This window comes from Scyliorhinus torazame, chromosome 2, assembly GCF_047496885.1.
Source record: "Scyliorhinus torazame isolate Kashiwa2021f chromosome 2, sScyTor2.1, whole genome shotgun sequence".
In the NCBI taxonomy this organism is placed as follows: Eukaryota; Metazoa; Chordata; class Chondrichthyes; order Carcharhiniformes; family Scyliorhinidae; genus Scyliorhinus; species Scyliorhinus torazame.
The window spans coordinates 214,741,301-214,760,511 of NC_092708.1; the positions used below are offsets into that span (position 1 = coordinate 214,741,301).

The 19,211-nt window shown below is 47.1% G+C and overlaps 1 protein-coding gene across 2 annotated transcripts in view; it reads left to right on the top strand.

Moving 5' to 3' along the window:
- The window catches only part of rbm44 (RNA binding motif protein 44), a 290,943-nt gene that overhangs the window by 193,023 nt on the left and 78,709 nt on the right, over positions 1–19,211 (top strand). For both annotated transcript variants that reach the window (XM_072483580.1, XM_072483588.1), the window contains one exon: positions 15,493–15,639. In XM_072483580.1, coding sequence (XP_072339681.1) covers positions 15,493–15,639 — 147 coding nt within the window. The remainder of the gene's footprint in view (positions 1–15,492; positions 15,640–19,211) is intronic.

Here is a 19,211-nt window from a genome sequence, read left to right on the forward strand (position 1 = left end):
AAAGTGCTGAGGTGACGTCCTTGATGGAGATGAGTGTGTCCAAGAATGCAACTGATTTTGGAGAGTAGTCCATGGTGAGTCTGATGGTGGGATGGAACTTATTGATGTCATCGTGTAGTCGTTTCAGTGATTCTTCGCCGTGGATCCAAAGGAAAAAAATGTCATCGATGTATCTGGTGTATAACGTCGGTTGAAGGTCCTGTGCGGTGAGGAGGTCTTGTTCAAACTTGTGCATGAAGATGTTGGCATATTGAGGTGCAAATTTGGTCCCCATGGCCGTTCCGTGCCTCTGAATGAAGAACTTGTTGTCAAAGGTGAAGATGTTGTGATCCAGAATGAGTTGCAGAATTGCGTCTGGAGATTGGCAGTTGTCGGTGTTGAGTACTGAGGCTGTTGCAGCAATGCCATAGTCATGGTGGATGCTGGTGTAGAGTGCCGAGACGTCCATTGTGACGAGGAATGTTCCTGGTTCATGGGTGCTGAGTTTCTGTAGGAAGTCCGTCGTGTCGCGACAGAAGCTGGGCGTACCTTGTACGATGGGTTTCAAGATGCTCACGATGTAGCCAGAGAGGTTGACACAGGGTCCCATTGCCTGAAACGATAGAACGGCCTGGTGTGTTAACCTTGTGTATTTTTGGGAGGCAGTAGAGATCTCCAATACGGGGAGTACGTGGGATGAGAGCACGTAGGGTGCTTGAAAGGGCTACAGATCACACCACCACCACCAAAATGGACCCCATCAGTCTCGCGGCAGACACGGAAGAATTCATCAGGCAAATGAGGCTCCGGGAATTCTTCCACAGACACCACGAGGCCGACAGCAAACCCAAGGAGACTACCAATGAACCGGAACAGCAGACCCTGCATTGGAGATCTCTACTGCCTCCCGAAAATACACAAGGCTAACTAGTAACTGGACTCCAGTCATAACATTTCCCATCAACCATCACCCTTTGTCTTCTTCCAGCTAGCCAATTACTGATCCAAACTGCTGAATCACTCTGAATCCCATGTCTCCGTATTTTCTGTAGTAGCCTACCGTGGGGAACCTTATCAAACGCTTTACTGAAATCCATTTACACCACATCAACTGCTTTACCCTCATCCACCTGTTTGGTCACCTTCTCAAAGAACTCAAGGTTTGTGAGGCACGACCTATCCTTCACAACACCGTGTTGACTATGTCTAATCAAATTATTCCTTTCCAGATGATTATACATCCTATCTCTTATAAACCTTTCCAAGATTTTGCCCACAACAGAAGTAAGGCTCACTGGTCTATAGTTACCTGGGTTGTCTCTACTCCCCTTCTTGAACATTTGCTATCCCCCAGTCTCTGGCACTATTCCTGTAGACAAAGATGACTTAAAGATCAAAGCCAAAGGCTCAGCAATCTCCTCCCTAGCTTCCCAGAGAATCCTAGGATAAATCCCATCCGGCCCAGGGGACTTATCTATTTTCAAACTTTCCAGAATTGCTAACACCTCCTCCTTATGAACCTCAAGCTCTTCTAGTCTAGTAGCCTGAATCTTAGTATTCTCCTCGACAACATTGTCTTTTTCCTGTATGAATACTGACGAAAAATATTAATTTAACACCTCTCCTATCTCCTCGGACTCCAAGCACAACTTCCCACTACTGTCCTTGACTGGTCCTACTCTTACCCTAGTCATTCGTTTCTTCCTGACATATCTATAGAAAGCTTTAGGGTTATCCTTGACTCTACTTGCCAAAGACTTCTCGTGTCTCCTCCTGCCTCTTCTTGGCTCTCTCTTTAGGTCCTTCCTAGCTAACTTGTAACTCTTGAGAGCGCCCTAACTGAATCTTCATGTCTCATCTTTACATAAGCCTCCTCCTTCCTCTTGACAAGTGTTTCGACTGCTTTAGTAAACCACGGTTCCCTTGCTCGACCACTTCCTCCCTGCCTGACAGGTACATGCTTATCAAGGACACGCAGTAGCTGTTCCTTGAACAAGCTCCACATTTCCATTGTGCCCATCGCCTGCAGTTTTCCTCTCCATCCGATGCCTCTGGCCTGGGCTTGCGAAATCCTACCAACTGTCCTGGCTTGAAACAATTCACACCTCTTTAACCTGGGGTTACCCCTATCTCTGGATCTGTAAACATTTAATTAACTGCAAATGCTCGCATTCTAAGCATTGTCTTGCATCTTTGAATTTGTCTATATATATGTTTCTGGAACATACCTCTTCATTCACCTGAGGAAGGAGCAGTGCTCCGAAAGCGAGTGTTTGAAACAAACCTGTTGGACTTTAACCTGGTGCTGTAAGACTTCTTACTGTTTGTTACATTAAGCATTGCTTAAACTCTGACAAAAAGCTTAGCTAATGGGTAAGGTAGAGAAAATATTAAAGATTGCCTTCAGTAGAAGACATGGGTAAAAGCGGGTAGGAAATGGATGGAAATTGTATTCTTACTCCATCAAATGATAGCAGTTGCACACTGGGTACATTGCTTCATGTTGAAGAATTATAGGCTTGTATGGAAGTGCTGCAGCAGAGTAGAAATGCATGACTAGTAGCTTTTCATGTAATTCAAGAGCTCGCCACTCTAGCATAGAATTATAGAATGCTTACACCACAGAAGGCAGTCATTTGGCCCATTGTACCAATGCCAGAACTAGGAACATTAGCTGAAAATTAGAATTGGGTCATTCATGGATGAAACAAAGAATTTAATTATGCAATGGATAGTGGAAAAGAGGAATTCTCTCCCCAAAAAGTTAATGAGCCATTGATCAGTTGAAGATTTCAAAACTGAAATGGGAATTTTTTTGTTGGGTAGTGGGTAAATGGAATTAAGGTACAAATCGCCCTTGATCTGATTTTTTTTTTTTTAAATTTAGAGTACCCAATTCATTTTTTCCAATTGAGAGGCAATTTAGCATGGCCAATCCACTAACCTGCGCATCTTTGGGTTGTGCGGGTGAAACCCACGCAAACACGGGGAGAATGTGCAAACTCCTCACGGACAGTGACCCAGAGCCGGGATCGAACCTGGGACCTTGGCACCCTGAGATTGCAGTGCTACCACTGCGCCACCGTGCTGCCCTTCCCTTGATCTGATTTAATGGTAAAACTAACACGAGAATTGAAATGACCTGTTGTTCTGACGTCTTTGCATTCTACAATGCTTCATACAGTTAGATTGTGCATTTCCCAATATTATGATGGCAAATATAATAGCCAAGCTGCATGGAGCAGGATCCCACTAACAGTAATAGAACCATAGAATTCCTACAGTGCAGAGGAAGATCATTCAGCCCGTTGAGTTTGTGCCAACACTCAAAGAGCACCCCATCCAGGCCCACTTCCTCACCCTATCCCCGTAATGCCATAACCCCGCCAATCCCGCACGTCTTTGGACACTAAGGGGCAATTTAACATGACTAATCCACCTAACCTGGATTGTGGGAGGAAACTGGAGCACCCAGAAGAAATGCACGCCGACACTGGGAGAAAGTGCAAACTCCATACAGACAGTCACCCAGTCCCTGGTGCTGTGAGGCAGCAGTGCTAACTGTGCTGCCCAGTAATATGACAAATTACATTAGTTAATCTGCATTTAGTGGCCCTCAAATTGTGGTACGGAATCTTTAATATTCACGTTGACATCAGGAAAGGTAACGTCTATGACACTACAGCATTCCCTCTGCTATGTTAAATTATCATCTCAGATTATCAGCTCAGCTCCTGAACGGCGGCACGGTAACAGAGTGGTAAGTACTGTTGCTTCACAGCGGCAGGAACCCGGGTTTGATTCCCGCTTGGGTCACAGTCTGTGCAGCGTCTGCACGTTCTCCCTGAGTCTTCGTGGGTTTCCTCCAGGCGTTCCGATTTCGTCCCACAAATCCCGAAAGACGTGCTTGTTAGGTGAATTGGGCATTCTGAATTCTTCCTCTGTGTACCTGAGCAGGCTCCGTAGTGCGGAGACTAGGAAATTTTCACGGTAACGTCATTGCAGTGTTAATGTAAGCCTACTGGAGACAATAATAAAGATTATTATTATTATGGAGTGGAGCATGAAGCCACAACCTCCTGATTCAAGTCTGCATGCTAGCAACTGACTGAATAAGCCTGGTCATAATTTATCCAGTTCTGTCAATAATTAAAACCGAGAATCTGGAGTCAGTTGCTTCTCATGGCAGCAATCTGCTTCAGACTAAGACTGTGACTGTTGGGGAGAGTTTAAACTAATGTGGCAGGGGGATGGGAACCGATGCAGGAAGTTGGAAGGTAGTAAAACAGGGACAGAAATAAAAGGCAGTAAGGGGGAAAGTGTAAGGCAGAGAAGCCATAGTCAAAAATCAAAAAGGGCGACAGTACAAGGTACAGTGACTGAGGGGAGCTCAGTGAACAGGACCAGGAATACTAAAAGAAATAAAACGGGAAGTGAAAACATTAATGGTAAGCGATGCGACAGGTTGTTACAGGAAGATGTGGGATCGACGACAAGGAAAATTAGGAGAAAGGTTAAGAGGAAATATAACTTAGGAGAGGTTGCTGATCGAGGTGTTAAGATTCAGAACAGAGGTAAAAAAGCCAACATAAGTGTACTTTACCTGAATGCTCGTAGTATTTGGAATAAGGTAAATGAGTTGATGGCGCAAATCATCGTGAATGATTATGATTTAGTGGCCATTACTGAAACATGGTTAAAGGATGGTCACGACTGGGAGTTAAATATCCGAGGGTATCAAACTTTTCGGAAGGACAGAGTGGATGGTAAGGGAGGTGGTGTAGCTCTGTTATTTAAGGATGACATCCGGGCAACAGTAAGGGATGACATCGGTGCTATGGAGGATAAGGTTGAATCCATTTGGGTGGAAATCAGGAATAGTAAGGCGAAAAGTCACTGATAGGAGTAATCTATCGGCCACCAAATAGTAACATTATGGTGGGGCAGGCAATAAACAAAGAAATAACAGATGCATGTAGAAATGGTACAGCAGTTATCATGGGGGATTTTAATCTACATGTTGATTGGTTTAACCAGGTCGGTCAAGGCAGCCTTGAGGAGGAGTTTATAGAATGTATCCGCGATAGTTTCCTCGAACAGTATGTAATGGAACCTACGAGGGAACAAGCGGTCCTAGATCTGGTCCTGTGTAATGAGACAGGATTGATTCAGGATCTCATAGTTAGGGATCCTCTCGGAAGGAGCGATCACAATATGGTGGAATTTAAAATACAGATGGAGGGTGAGAAGGTAAAATCAAGCACTAGTGTTTTGTGCTTAAACAAAGGAGATTACAATGGAATGAGAGAAGAACTAGCTGAGGTAGACTGGGAGCAAAGACTTTATGGTGAAACAGTTGAGGAACAGTGGAGAACCTTCCAAGTGATTTTTCACAGTGCCCAGCAAAGGTTTACACCAACAAAAAGGAAGGACGGTAAAAAGAGGGAAAATCGACCGTGGATATCTAAGGAAATAAGGGAGAGTATCAAATTGAAGGAAAAAACATACAAAGTAGCAAAGATCAGTGGGAGACTAGAGGACTGGGAAATCTTTAGGGGGCAACAGAAATCTACTAAAAAAGCTATAAAGAAGAGTAAGATAGATTATGAGAGTAAACTTGCTCAGAATATAAAAACAGATAGTAAAAGTTTCTACAAATACATAAAACAAAAAAGAGTGGCTAAGGTAAATATTGGTCCTTTAAAGGATGAGAAGGGAGATTTAATAATGTGAGATGAGGAAATGGCTGAGGAACTGAACAGGTTTTTTGGGTCGGTCTTCACAGTGGAAGACACAAATAACATGCCAGTGACTGATGGAAATGAGGCTATGACAGGTGAGGACCTTGAGAGGATTGATATCACCAAGGAGGTAGTGATGGGCAAGCTAATGGGGCTAAAGGTAGACAAGTCTCCTGGCCCTGATGGAATGCATCCCAGAGTGCTAAAAGAGATGGCTAGGGAAATTGCAAATGCACTAGTGATAATTTACCAAAATTCACTAGATTCTGGGGTGGTCCCGGCGGATTGGAAATTAGCAAACGTGACACCACTGTTTAAAAAAGGAGGTAGGCAGAAAGTGGGTAATTATAGGCCAGTGAGCTTAACTTCGGTAGTAGGGAAGATGCTGGAATCTATCATGAAGGAAGAAATAGCGAGGCATCTGGATGGAAATTGTCCCATTGGACAGACGCAGCATGGGTTCATAAAGGGCAGGTCGTGCCTAACTAATTTAGTGGAATTTTTTGAGGACATTAACAGTGCGGTAGATAACGGGGAGCCAATGGATGTGGTATATATGGATTTCCAGAAAGCCTTTGACAAGGTGCCACACAAAAGGTTGTTGCATAAGATAAAGATGCATGGCATTAAGGGGAAAGTAGGAGCATGGATAGAGGATTGGTTAATTAATAGAAAGCAAAGAGTGGGGATTAATGGGTGTTTCTCTGGTTAGCAATCAGTAGCTAGTGGTGTCCCTCAGGGATCAATGTTGGGCCCACAACTGTTCACAATTTACATAGATGATTTGGAGTTGGGGACCAAGGGCAATGTGTCCAAGTTTGCAGACGACACCAAGATAAGTGGTAAAGCAAAAAGTGCAGAGGATACTGGAAGTCTGCAGAGGGATTTGGACAGGCTAAGTGAATGGGCTAGGGTCTGGCAGATGGAATACAATGTTGACAAATGTGAGGTTATCCATTTTGGTAAGAATAACGGCAAAAGGGATTATTATTTAAATGATAAAAAATGAAAACATGCTGCTGTGCAGAGAGATCTGGGTGTGCTAGTGCATGAGTCGCAGAAAGTTGGTTTTCAGGTGCAACAGGTGATTAAGGCAAATGGAATTTTGGCCTTCATTGCTAGAGGGATGGAGTTTAAGACTAGGGAGGTTATGCTGCAATTGTATAAGGTGTTGGTGAGGCCACACCTGGAGTATTGTGTTCAGTTTTGGTCTCCTTACTTGAGAAAGGACGTACTGGCACTGGAGGGTGTGCAGAGGAGATTCACTAGGTTAATCCCAGACCTGAAGGGGTTGGATTACGAGGAGAGGTTGAGTAGACTGGGACTGTACTCGTTGGAATTTAGAAGGATGAGGGGGGATCTTATAGAAACATATAAGATTATGAAGGGAATAGATAGGATAGATGCGGGCAGGTTGTTTCCACTGGCGGGTGTAAGCAGAACTAGGGGGCATAGCCTCAAAATAAGGGGAAGTAGATTTAGGACTGAGTTTAGGAGGAACTTCTTCACCCAAAGGGTTGTGAATCTATGGAATTCCTTGCCCAGTGAAGCAGTAGAGGCTCCTTCATTGAATGTTTTTAAGATAAAGATAGATAGTTTTTTGAAGAATAAAGGGATTAAGGGTTAAGGTGTTCAGGCCGGAGAGTGGAGCTGAGTCCACAAAAGATCAGCCATGATCTCATTGAATGGCGGAGCAGGCTCGAGGGGCCAGATGGCCTACTCCTGCTCCTAGTTCTTATGTTCTTATGTGACAGGAGAGAGGAGGCCAGACTTTGTCAACTATACGTTGTTGTAGGTCAGGGAGAGGAAGCTAGAGGTTTTGGCGAGTGTACGTTGTTGTAGGTCAAAGACAATGGACGCGATTTAATGGCCTCGTCGTGCTTGACTTGGTGACAAGATGAGACCGTTGAATCTCGCGAGTAGCCTCTCGAAATCTGGACTTTGCCCTCGCTGAGCGAGATCCAGATTAACATATTTAGGGAAGACATTAGGCTCATTTAAATATGTCTATACCAGATTCTCCCGGGACCGGGACCTAAGAACTAACGGCCTTACCTAAGAGATCTCACCACGGCAGCATTTAGCACTGGTTTCCACAAATGTGAACCAAGCCTTACGGCACCTGGGTGGCGTTTCCCAGACATTCGAGACCCCTGGGCGGTCGGACTCTGGGCCGGGTGGTACCCTTGCACTCCTACTGACAAAGCTTTAACAAAGAGGCACGGACTCGAAACATTAGTTCTTTTCTCTCCATACAGGTGCTGCTAGACCTGCTGAGATTATCCAGCATTTTCTCTTTCGTCTTTCACTTTTTACTCTGGTAAAGCTCTTCATATCTTAAAATCGTTTTTAGACCTCCTCTTACGCTAACGCTTTCAAGGAATTATGAATTATAATTCCTCATCTATTGGCCCACCACTTTCATTGTTTTCTCAAGATCATTGTATGTTGCTTTTTTCACAATGCATTACTATTTATTGAGAGTTTATTGAGAGTAAATTGTATCTGCCACTTAACAGCCCATTCTGCTAATCAGTCAGCCTTCTTTGAACCTCTTGTAGTCCCTACTGTTCTCTGAACTTCCTACTTCTGTGTAACCAGAACATTTTGATTGTGTTCTTTAATACCCAAGTCTAAATCACCTGTAGGCGCCAAGAGCAAAAGTATACAAGGAATCTAGGTTTTGTTATCCTGCAAATATATATTGGAACCAGACAAATCTGTAATTTTCTTTTAATGTTTTAACTGCTAGCATAGGACTTGCAGGCATGATACCTGGCTTTTCTCATGCCCTGTATTACATTTAACCCAGTTTGATTTCCTAACCCTTGATCAGGTTGCCCTGAAGCTTCTGAGTAAGCGAATCATTAAGAAAGAAGCCAAACCACAAGTCACGTACAGAACACTTTATTGATTACAAATTGCAACTTAAAGTTGGGTACCTAAATCCTACAAATGCATGCCATTGTGTAACATTAATAACTTGCTACTCAGCTGATAATGAATGGTTATTTAAAACAAGTACCAAAGGTTACAATATATCTCCATAATTTGCACTAATAGATGTTGGGCATTATAGTAGTGAAGGGATTGAGGTTATGAATTGGTGAGATTAGTTTGTAATTTCTTTTGATAGCTGATAAATTAAGTGTTGCATAGCTGCTCGATCAAATAGTTTAAGACTGCGTGTGATTCAAGGATTGGGTTAACCTCTTCCGATCTCTGATGCAGACTTTGGCCTCTGAAATGTTTAGTCAACGGCATTTCAGCAGTGGAGTTATCTGTTTCACTTGGATCTTTACTTCCAACTTGGGGGCAGGTTTAGCTCAGTGGGACAGCTGGTTTGTGATGCAGAACAAGGCCAATAGCGTGGGTTCAATTCCCGTACTGGCTGAGGTTATTCGTGAAGGCCTGCTTTTTCAATCTTGCCCCTCGTATGAGGTGTGATGGATCTTCAGGCTAAACCCTTAAAAGGGGAAAGCAGAGACTTCCGGGTGCGGCGATGACCAGCTGAGTCGCACGTTTCGGCAGCTCCCGGTGAAACGGACTTTTGGGCTCTTGATAGGAGCCCCAACGGCAATTTTGACGGCTAAAAACACTGTGCGGTAAACCAGAAGGGAATCCCCCCTGGATACGGATGAAAAAAGGAGGAGAAAGTGGCCGGATTGCAGTGGATCCTTTAGAACAGCGGCAAGGAAGGCAAGCAAAAACCAAGATGGCGTCGGAAGGTGGCAGTTTAACATGGGGCCCTGAACAACAAGAGTTCTTGAAATGCTGTGTGGAAGAGCTCAAAAAGGAAATGAAGAAAGAGCTGTTGGCCCCGATACTTCAGGCGATCGAAGGGCTAAAGGAGGAACAAAAGACCCAGGAGCGGGAGCTTCGGGTCGTGAAGGCAAAGGCAGCCGAGAATGAGGACGACATACAGGGCCTGGTGGTGAAGACGGAGATGCATGAGGCACATCAGAAACGATGTGTGGAAAGGTTGGAGGCACTGGAGAACAACGCAAGAAGGAACAACCTGAGGATTCTTGGTCTTCCTGAAGGTGCGGAGGGAGCGGACGTCGGGGCATATGTGAGCACGATGCTGCACTCGTTAATGGGAGCGGAGGCCCCGGCGGGTCCGTTGGAGGTGGAGGGAGCATACCGAGTGATGGCGCGAGGACCGAGAGCAGGAGAAATTCCCAGAGCCATAGTGGTGAGATTCCTCTGTTTTAAGGATAGAGAAATGGTCCTTAGATGGGCAAAGAAAACCCGGAGCAGTAAATGGGAGAACGCGGTGATCCGCGTTTATCAAGACTGGAGTGCGGAGGTGGCGAGAAGGAGGGCGAGCTTTAATCGGGCCAAGGCGGTGCTTCATAAAAAGAAGATAAAATTTGGAATGCTGCAACCGGCAAGACTGTGGGTCACATATCGAGGGAGGCACCACTACTTTGAGACGGCGGATGAAGCGTGGACTTTTATTGTGGAAGAAAAACTGGAATGAGCGGGTTATTAAAAAGAACGTTTGAACAAAGTGGTGGGGCGAATGTGGGGGGCGAAGAGGGGGGTTAAAAAGGGGGGAAAGAGGAGTTTTATGCACTAATCCTGCGATGTGGTAACTTTTCTCTCTTCCACAGGTGGTGATGGGGGGAGGAGGGGAGGTGGAGGAGATGGGGCGTTGGCCATTGGAGGCGGGGCCAAGGGAGAAGCGCGGGCTTGGTTCCTGCGCTATGATAATCATGGCGGGAATAGAGAAGCAGGAAGGAGGGGGCGTCGCACGGTGCGAGCCGAGGTCACGGGGGGAAGCCGAGGTCGGCCAGAGTTTGCTGACTTCTGGGAGCAACATGGGGGGAGGGATTACTGGGTTGCTGCTGCTGGGGAGAGGGGGGAGCTGGTATGGGAGGGGATGGGCGGGGGGGCACCGCCTGGGGGAGATACAGCTGCGTGGGAACCGGGTGAGGAGCTGGAAAAAGGGGATGGCTAATCGACAAGGGGGGGGGGGGGGTAGGAAGCCCCCCAACCCGGCTGATCACGTGGAACGTGAGAGGGCTGAACGGGCCGATAAAGAGGGCACGGGTACTCGCACACCTTAAGAAACTTAAGGCAGATGTGGTTATGTTACAGGAAACGCACCTGAAACTGATAGACCAGGTTAGGCTACGCAAAGGATGGGTGGGGCAGGTGTTCCATTCGGGGCTAGATGCGAAAAACAGGGGGGTGGCTATATTAGTGGGGAAGCGGGTAATGTTCGAGGCAAAGACTATAGTGGCGGATAACGGGGGCAGATACGTGATGGTGAGTGGCAAACTACAGGGGGAAACGGTGGTTTTGGTAAACGTATATGCCCCGAACTGGGATGATGCCAATTTTATGAGGCGGATGCTAGGACGCATTCCGGACCTAGAGATGGGAAAGCTGATAATGGGGGGAGATTTTAATACGGTGTTGGAACCAGGGCTGGATAGGTCAAAATCCAGGACTTGCTCGCCCCGGTATTGACGAGGACCTTTAATGAGGCAAAGGAAAGGGGACAACTGCCCCCGACTATGTCTGAAGCAACGATATCGCTTCTCTTAAAGAAGGAAAAGGACGCGCTACAATGCAGGTCCTATAGACCTACTTCCCTCCTAAATGTAGATGCCAAGATCCTGGCCAAGGTAATGGCAATGAGAATAGAGGAATGTGTCCCGGGGGTGGTCCACGAGGACCAAACTGGGTTTGTGAAGGGGAGACAGCTGAACACGAATATACGGAGGCTGTTAGGGGTAATGATGATGCCCCCACCAGAGGGGGAAACGGAGATAGTAGTGGCGATGGATGCCGAGAAAGCATTTGATAGAGTGGAGTGGGATTATTTGTGGGAGGTGTTGAGGAGATTTGGTTTTGGAGAGGGGTATGTTAGATGGGTGCAGCTGTTGTATAGGGCCCCGATGGCGAGCGTGGTCACGAATGGACGGGGATCTGCATATTTTCGGCTCCATAGAGGGACAAGGCAGGGATGCCCTCTGTCCCCATTATTGTTTGCACTGGCGATTGAGCCCCTGGCGATAGCGTTGAGGGGTTCCAAGAAGTGGAGGGGAGTACTTAGAGGAGGAGAAGAACACCGGGTATCTTTGTATGCGGACGATTTGCTACTATACGTGGCAGACTCGGCGGAGGGGATGCCAGAAATAATGCGGATACTTGGGGAGTTTGGGGATTTTTCAGGGTATAAATTGAACATGGGGAAAAGTGAGTTGTTTGTGGTGCATCCAGGGGAGCAGAGTAGAGAAATAGAGGACCTACCGTTGAGGAAGGTAACAAGGGACTTTCGTTACCTGGGGATCCAGATAGCCAAGAATTGGGGCACATTGCATAGGTTAAATTTAACGCGGTTGGTGGAACAAATGGAGGAGGATTTCAAGAGATGGGATATGGTATCCCTGTCACTGGCAGGGAGGGTGCAGGCGGTTAAGATGGTGGTCCTCCCGAGATTCCTCTTTGTGTTTCAGTGCCTCCCGGTGGTGATCACGAAGGCTTTTTTAAAAAAGGATTGAAAAGAGCATCATGGGTTTTGTGTGGGCCGGGAAGACCCCGAGAGTGAGGAAGGGATTCTTACAGCGTAGCAGGGATGGGGGGGGGGCTGGCACTACCGAGCCTAAGTGAGTATTATTGGGCCGCTAATATTTCAATGGTGAGTAAGTGGATGGGAGAGGAGGAGGGAGCGGCGTGGAAGAGATTAGAGAGGGCGTCCTGCAGGGGGACTAGCCTACAGGCTATGGTGACAGCCCCATTGCCGTTCTCACCGAGGAACTACACCACAAGCCCGGTGGTGGTGGCTACACTGAAGATTTGGGGACAGTGGAGACGGCATAGGGGAAAGACTGGAGCCTTGGGGGGGGTCCCCGATAAGAAACAACCATAGGTTTGCCCCGGGGGGAATGGATGGGGATATGGAATGTGGCAAAGAGCAGGAATAACGCAACTGAAAGATCTGTTTGTGGATGGGAAGTTCGCGAGTCTGGGAGCGCTGACCGAGAAATATGGGTTGCCCCAAGGGAATGCATTCAGGTATATGCAACTGAGGGCTTTTGCGAGGCAACAGGTGAGGGAATTCCCGCAGCTCCCGACACAAGAGGTGCAGGGCAGAGTGATCTCAAAGACATGGGTGGGGGATGGTAAGGTGTCAGATATATATAGGGAAATGAGGGACGAAGGGGAGACTATGGTAGATGAACTAAAAGGGAAATGGGAAGAAGAGCTGGGGGAGGAGATCGAGGAGGGGCTGTGGGCAGATGCCCTAAGCAGGGTAAACTCGTCGTCCTCGTGTGCCAGGCTAAGCCTGAATCAGTTTAAGGGATTACACAGGGCGCATATGACTGGAGCAAGGCTCAGTAAATTTTTTGGGGTGTAGGATAGGTGTGCGAGGTGCTCGAGAAGCCCAGCGAATCATACCCATATGTTTTGGTCATGCCCGGCACTACAGGGGTTTTGCATGGGGGTGATAAAGGTGCTTTCAAAAGTAGTGGGGGTCCGGGTCGAACCAAGCTGGGGGTTGGCTATATTTGGGGTTGCACAAGAGCCGGGAGTGCAGGAGGCGAGAGAGGCCGATGTTTTGGCCTTTGCGTCCCTAGTAGCCCGGCGCAGGATATTGCTAATGTGGAAAGAAGCCAAGCCCCCGGGGGTGGTGACCTGGATAAATGACATGGCAGGGTTTATAAAGCTAGAGCGGATTAAGTTCGTTCCAAGGAGGTCGGCTCAAGGGTTCACCAGGCGGTGGCAACCGTTCGTCGAATACCTCGCAGAAAGATAGATGGAATGGAAAAAAGAAGGCAGCAGCAGCAGCCCAGGATCGGGGGGTGGGGGGGGGGCGAGGAACCAGAAGGACTCTCAGGGTTGTTAATATATACTGTATAATATGTATAGGTCGTTGCTACAGATAATTATATATTGGACTGTTAAATTATATTTTTGGAGAGTGTTACTTGTGGTGATAAGGCAGTTGCCAATTAGGGTTAGTTTTCATTTTTGTTATTTATTATTTATTCATTTTTTGTTTATAAAATAGGTCATTGTTATTTGTGTTATAATATTGTGTAAAGGATGCACAATGTACTGTGATGGTTGACCAAACATTTTCAATAAAATATTTATTATAAAAAAGGGGAAAGCAGCCTATGGTCATCTGGGACTAAGGTGACTTTACCTTGTTTTATCTTTTACTTCCAACTGAATCCTCCATACACTTAAGTCTCAATATCTGAGCTGGTTCCACTAACTTTTCTCTGACCTCTTGCACTTGTAAAATAAAAGTGACCCTTTACCAACAATTAGGGGGAGGTGGTGGCATAGTGATAATGTCACTGTTTTCGCAACAGTGGCTTTGGGACATGGTGGAAGTTAAATTAATTTAATTAATAAATAAGCTAATGATGGCCCAAAGATGTGCAGGTTAGGTGGATTGGCCATGCTAAATTGCCCTTAGTGTCCAAAAAGGTTAGGTGGGGTTGCTGGGTTAGGGGGATAGGGTGGCGGTGTGGGCTTAGGCAGGGTGCTCTTTCCAAGAGCCAGTGCAGACTCGATGGGCCGAATGGCCTCCTGCACTGTAAATTCTATGATGGCATGGAACCCATCGAGCTCACTAATGTTCTTCCGAGAAGGGAATCTATTACCACCAGCTTTAGCCTACGTATGACTCCAGACTTTTAAATGCCCTTTGAGGTGCAACCTATCAAACTACTCAATTGCATCAAACCACTACAGGAAAGTCAAAAAGGTACAAAACTTGATGGACCACCTGGTATCAACCTGGGCACTTGTAACGAGCCCTGTGGACCATGCAGGGCTCTTCTGGAGACTGGGAGTGCTGTACCCAAGGCTGGTCAAGCAACATCATGGTCAATCTTTCCATTGTATCTTCATAACTGAAGTTCCTCATCTCTGGATCCAATCTAGTGAATATTTTTTGCACTCTGCAATGGCTTCACATCTTTCCTAAAGTGTGGCACCGAGAACTAGATGCAATACTCCAGCTGAGGCTGAACTAGAGTCGTATACAAGTTCAACATAACCTCTCTTTTACTCTATTAGAAAAGCCTAGGATACTGCATGCTTTCTTAACCGCGATCTCCACATGTCCCACCACCTTCAATTACTTTTATGCACATATACACCAAGGTCCATCTGCTCCTGCACCCTCTTTAGAGATGTACCAGTCTTTTTATTTGACCTTTATTTGAGGTTAATGGAGTGGTCCAGAAGCCCCAGAACCCTATCTATTAACTCTCTGTTTCTCTCCATAGCTGCTGCTTAGCCCACTGAATATTTGCAGCATTTTGTATTGTGGTTTCAAATTTCCAGAATCCACAGTATTTTGCCTTTCTGTTTTGTGTTTGTAGTTTTCAAGTTGAAACTTTATTTTAGGCACAATTTTGACATTGTTTTCCCTTCAAAGGCATTAAAATCAGATGATTTTTAGCGTGTTGCTCCTATAAATAAACTCAGCAGCAGCCATTAATTCTAACTGTGTCAGCTAACGCTCTTTCCTGTTCACGTGAAGTCAACTTCTGAATATTTCTCAGAACTCCCATCTGAAAACCCAATCAGTTTCGACATACTTTGATCATTTTAAAATCTTATTTGTGTCATAACCTACATTGAATTCTTTCTGCTGGTAAACTCTGGTGACTGAGACAAAAATGCAATGTGTAGCTCTGTTGCAAAGTATTTGGATTTTAAATAGCTTTGGATTTTTGCTCTGTTATACGTTTAGTATCTTAAGAATGTTTGTTTGTTTCTTTCCGTTTTGTATAAGGGGCTAAGGATCCTGAAGTAACTGATGATTGGTTTGATGCCAAAGAGAATTTCACTGCTTCTTGTGCCTTCACCGTCATGCAAATGAAGGCTAACGGTAAAGACAGAACCATGCCTGCAGAAGAAGATAGGACAAGAAGTGATGCATGTAAGGGAAAAAGATCATGACCAAATTAATTTGTAAGAATTTTAACGAACAAATTGCCAGTAAAATTAGCTCTATAAAGTATTCAACAAAACTGTGGGTTCTGCTAATAGACCAATCCTGGAGATGCAGACTCTGCTCCAGGTAGGGCAGGTGGTGGTCAATGAGGCAGGTGGGTTGGACACTGAATGTTAAGCACATTTTCCACTGCCAAAGCTTGGCCTCCACGAGCTCCACTTGGTGATGCTCAAGATGGTTGGTGCCTTTGCAGATGCTTCTCCAGTTTGTGCATTCTAGGGCAAGTGATTCCCACATGTCGGTGGGAATGTTGCCTGTATTTAGGGAGGCTTTTAGAATGTCGATTGTCCTCTGCCCGTCTACAAATTGTCATGATATTCAAACACACACATCATGATAGACAGACCAACAGACAAATCAGCACACACAACACGACAACCAATCACAGACAAGGACAGAGACAGTATAAGAGAAGAAACACGACACCTGGTGGCCAGTCCATCTAGAGACCAGGACAAGGACAGGACCTGATTAACAACACACTCAGGGAGTCACCACGTGCAGAGTATCAAGACAGAACTGTAAATAGCATGTTAGAACAAAACAGCGTTGTACCAAATGCAACCGTGTTGGCTCATCTGTATATCAGAACACCCAACACCACATGGTACCTAGTGAGTGGATCGATACCTGCCGGCAAAGCTGCCATCCTGAGCCATGGACATCACCAACAAACCGCAGCCGTTGCAAGTCGCTGGGAACCTGGGCACCAATTGGAAGCTCTTCAAGTAGCGATTTGAACTGTACATGCGAGCCAACGAAAAACAGAGTGCCTCGGACGAAACAAAGATTGCGATGCTCCTCACTACCGCAGGTCAGCACGCCATCGATGTATACAACTCATTGGTGTTCGCGGAAGGCGAGAACCAATCCAAGTATGACACGGTCCTCCTCAAGCTCGACCAGCACTTCAACGTTGAGGTAAATGAAAGCTTTGAAAGGTATATCTTTCAGCAACGCCTGCAAGGTAAGGATGAGCTCTTTCAACCCTTTCTGACGCACCTCCGCATACTCGCGCAGTCCTGCGGTTACGGCACCACCTCAGAGTCCATGATCCGGGACCAGATCGTTTTTGGCGTTGCCTCCAGTGGCCTACGCCAGCAGCTTCTTAAAATTAAAGGCCTGACCTTAGCATCTGTGGTGGAAGTCTGTGTCCTCCATGAAAATGCGACCAGCCGCTTTGCCCAATTTCAGGCGACCGAATCGGCACGGAGGGGGTCCCTAGCGATCGAATCGGCAAGCCAGGCCACCCACGAGGCCGAACGCATCCAGGCAATCGAGTATCTCCCGGCCCGCGGCCCAGACGAGGGCGGCCGTTTCGCGCGCTTTTCGAGGTCTCCCACGCTTGTGCGCGCCAAAACCAACGGCAACATCGAGGGACGCACTGCGCAGGCGCGCCCGATGCAAGACCGAACTGCGCATGCGCAGTGGCGTAACGAACGCCGTGACGTCATGACGTGCGGCAACTATGGAGCTGCACATTTAAAAGGGCAATGTCCTGCAAAAAACCGACAATGCCTACGCTGTGGCAAGATGGGCCACTACGCTGCCTACTGTCGAGCGGTTCAACCGATGGACCCTACACATCTCCGACAACCTCGCAGACACGTAAGGACCGTCCAGCCCGCACATTAGGACATCCAGCCCAATGACACAGATGACCAAGATACCTTCCGGGTTGCGGTCATTGATGTGAACAGGGTGAACACCATCAATCCGGCCGATGAATGGAGTGTCACCCTGATGGTCAACCGATCGCAGATCACTTTCCGCCTGGACACTGGCGCATCCGCCAACCTCATAGCATATTCAGCATTCCATGCCATGAAGGTCAAACCACCTATCCAGCCATCCCGGTGCAAGATAGTCGACTACAACGGGAACGTTATCCCGGCCATGGGATCTTGCCAGCTCCAGGTGACACACAAAACGCACACGACCACACTCTCATTTGAAATAGTTGGCTCATCAAAGGATTCCTTGCTGAGCGCACAGGCATGTAAGGCTCTCCACCTTGTACAGCGAATTATGTCTCTCTCTCCAGACGACACATCTGACTTCCCGGATGCTGAGTTCAACGCAAATCTCCAATCGCTCCTCGCTCACAACCAGGAGGCATTTGAAGGCATGGGAACACTGTCATACACATACAAAATTTGCCTCAAACCGGACGCCATCCCGGTCGTTCACGCACCTCGCAGGGTTCCTGCGCCACTTAAAGACCGCCTCAAATTGCAGCTGCAGGATCTCCAGGACCAAGGGGTCCTATCCAGGGTCACGGAGCCCACGCCATGGGTCAGCTCCATGGTGTGTGTCAAGAAGCCCTCTGGCGAGCTCCACATCTGTATAGACCCTAAAGACCTAAATAATAACATTATGCGGGAACATTATCCCATACCTAAACAGGAGGAAATCACCAGTGAAATGGCCCAAGCCAAAATATTCACCAAACTGGATGCTTCCAAAGGATTTTGGCAGATCCAACTGGACCCGTCCAGCCGAAAGCTATGCACCTTTAACACCCCTTTCGGCAGATTCTGCTACAACCGGATGCCATTTGGCATCATCTCGGCATCCGAGGTCTTACACAGAATCATGGAGCAGATGATGGAAGGCATCGAAGGGGTGCGCGTATATGTGGACGATGTCATCATCTGGTCCACCACACCGCAGGAGCACATACATCGTCTCCAACGCGTTTTTGCCCGCATACGGGAAAATGGCCTGCGCCTCAACCGAGCCAAGTGTGCCTTTGGCCAGACCAAATTGAAGTTCCTGGGGGACCACATCTCCCGATCAGGGGTCCGTCCCGATGCAGACAAGGTAAGCGCCATCACAGCCATGCCGCGGCTGGCCGACAAGAAAGCTGTACTATGATTCCTGGGCATGGTCAACTTCCTCGGGAAATTCATTCCCAACCTTGCTTCCCACACAACGGCTCTGCGCCATCTCGTAAAAAAATCTACAGAGTTCCAGTGGCAACATACACACCAGCTGGAATGGGAGAAGCTCAAACACAAACTTGCCACGGCACCAGTGTTGGCGTTCTTCGACACATCTCGTCCCACCAAAATCTCAACTGATGCCAGCCAATCCGGTATTGGAGCAGTGCTCCTGCAGAGAGATGACATGTCGTCATGGGCCCCGGTTGCCTATGCATCACGGGCCATGACCCCCACAGAACAGAGCTACGCGCAAATTGAAAAAGAATGCCTGGGCTTGCTAACTGGTTTGGACAAGTTCCACGATTATGTATATGGTCTTCCATGATTCATGGTCGAAACTGACCACCGCCCCCTGGTCAACATAATAAACAAGGACCTGAACGAGATGACCCCTCGCCTCCAGCGCATCCTACTTAAACTCAGGAGGTATGATTTCCAACTGATCTACACTCCAGGGAAGGACCTCATCGTGGCGGATACCCTATCCCGAGCAGTGAGTACACCACCAGATGCGGAGGGGTTCGTATGTCAAGTTGAGGCACAAGTGGCCTT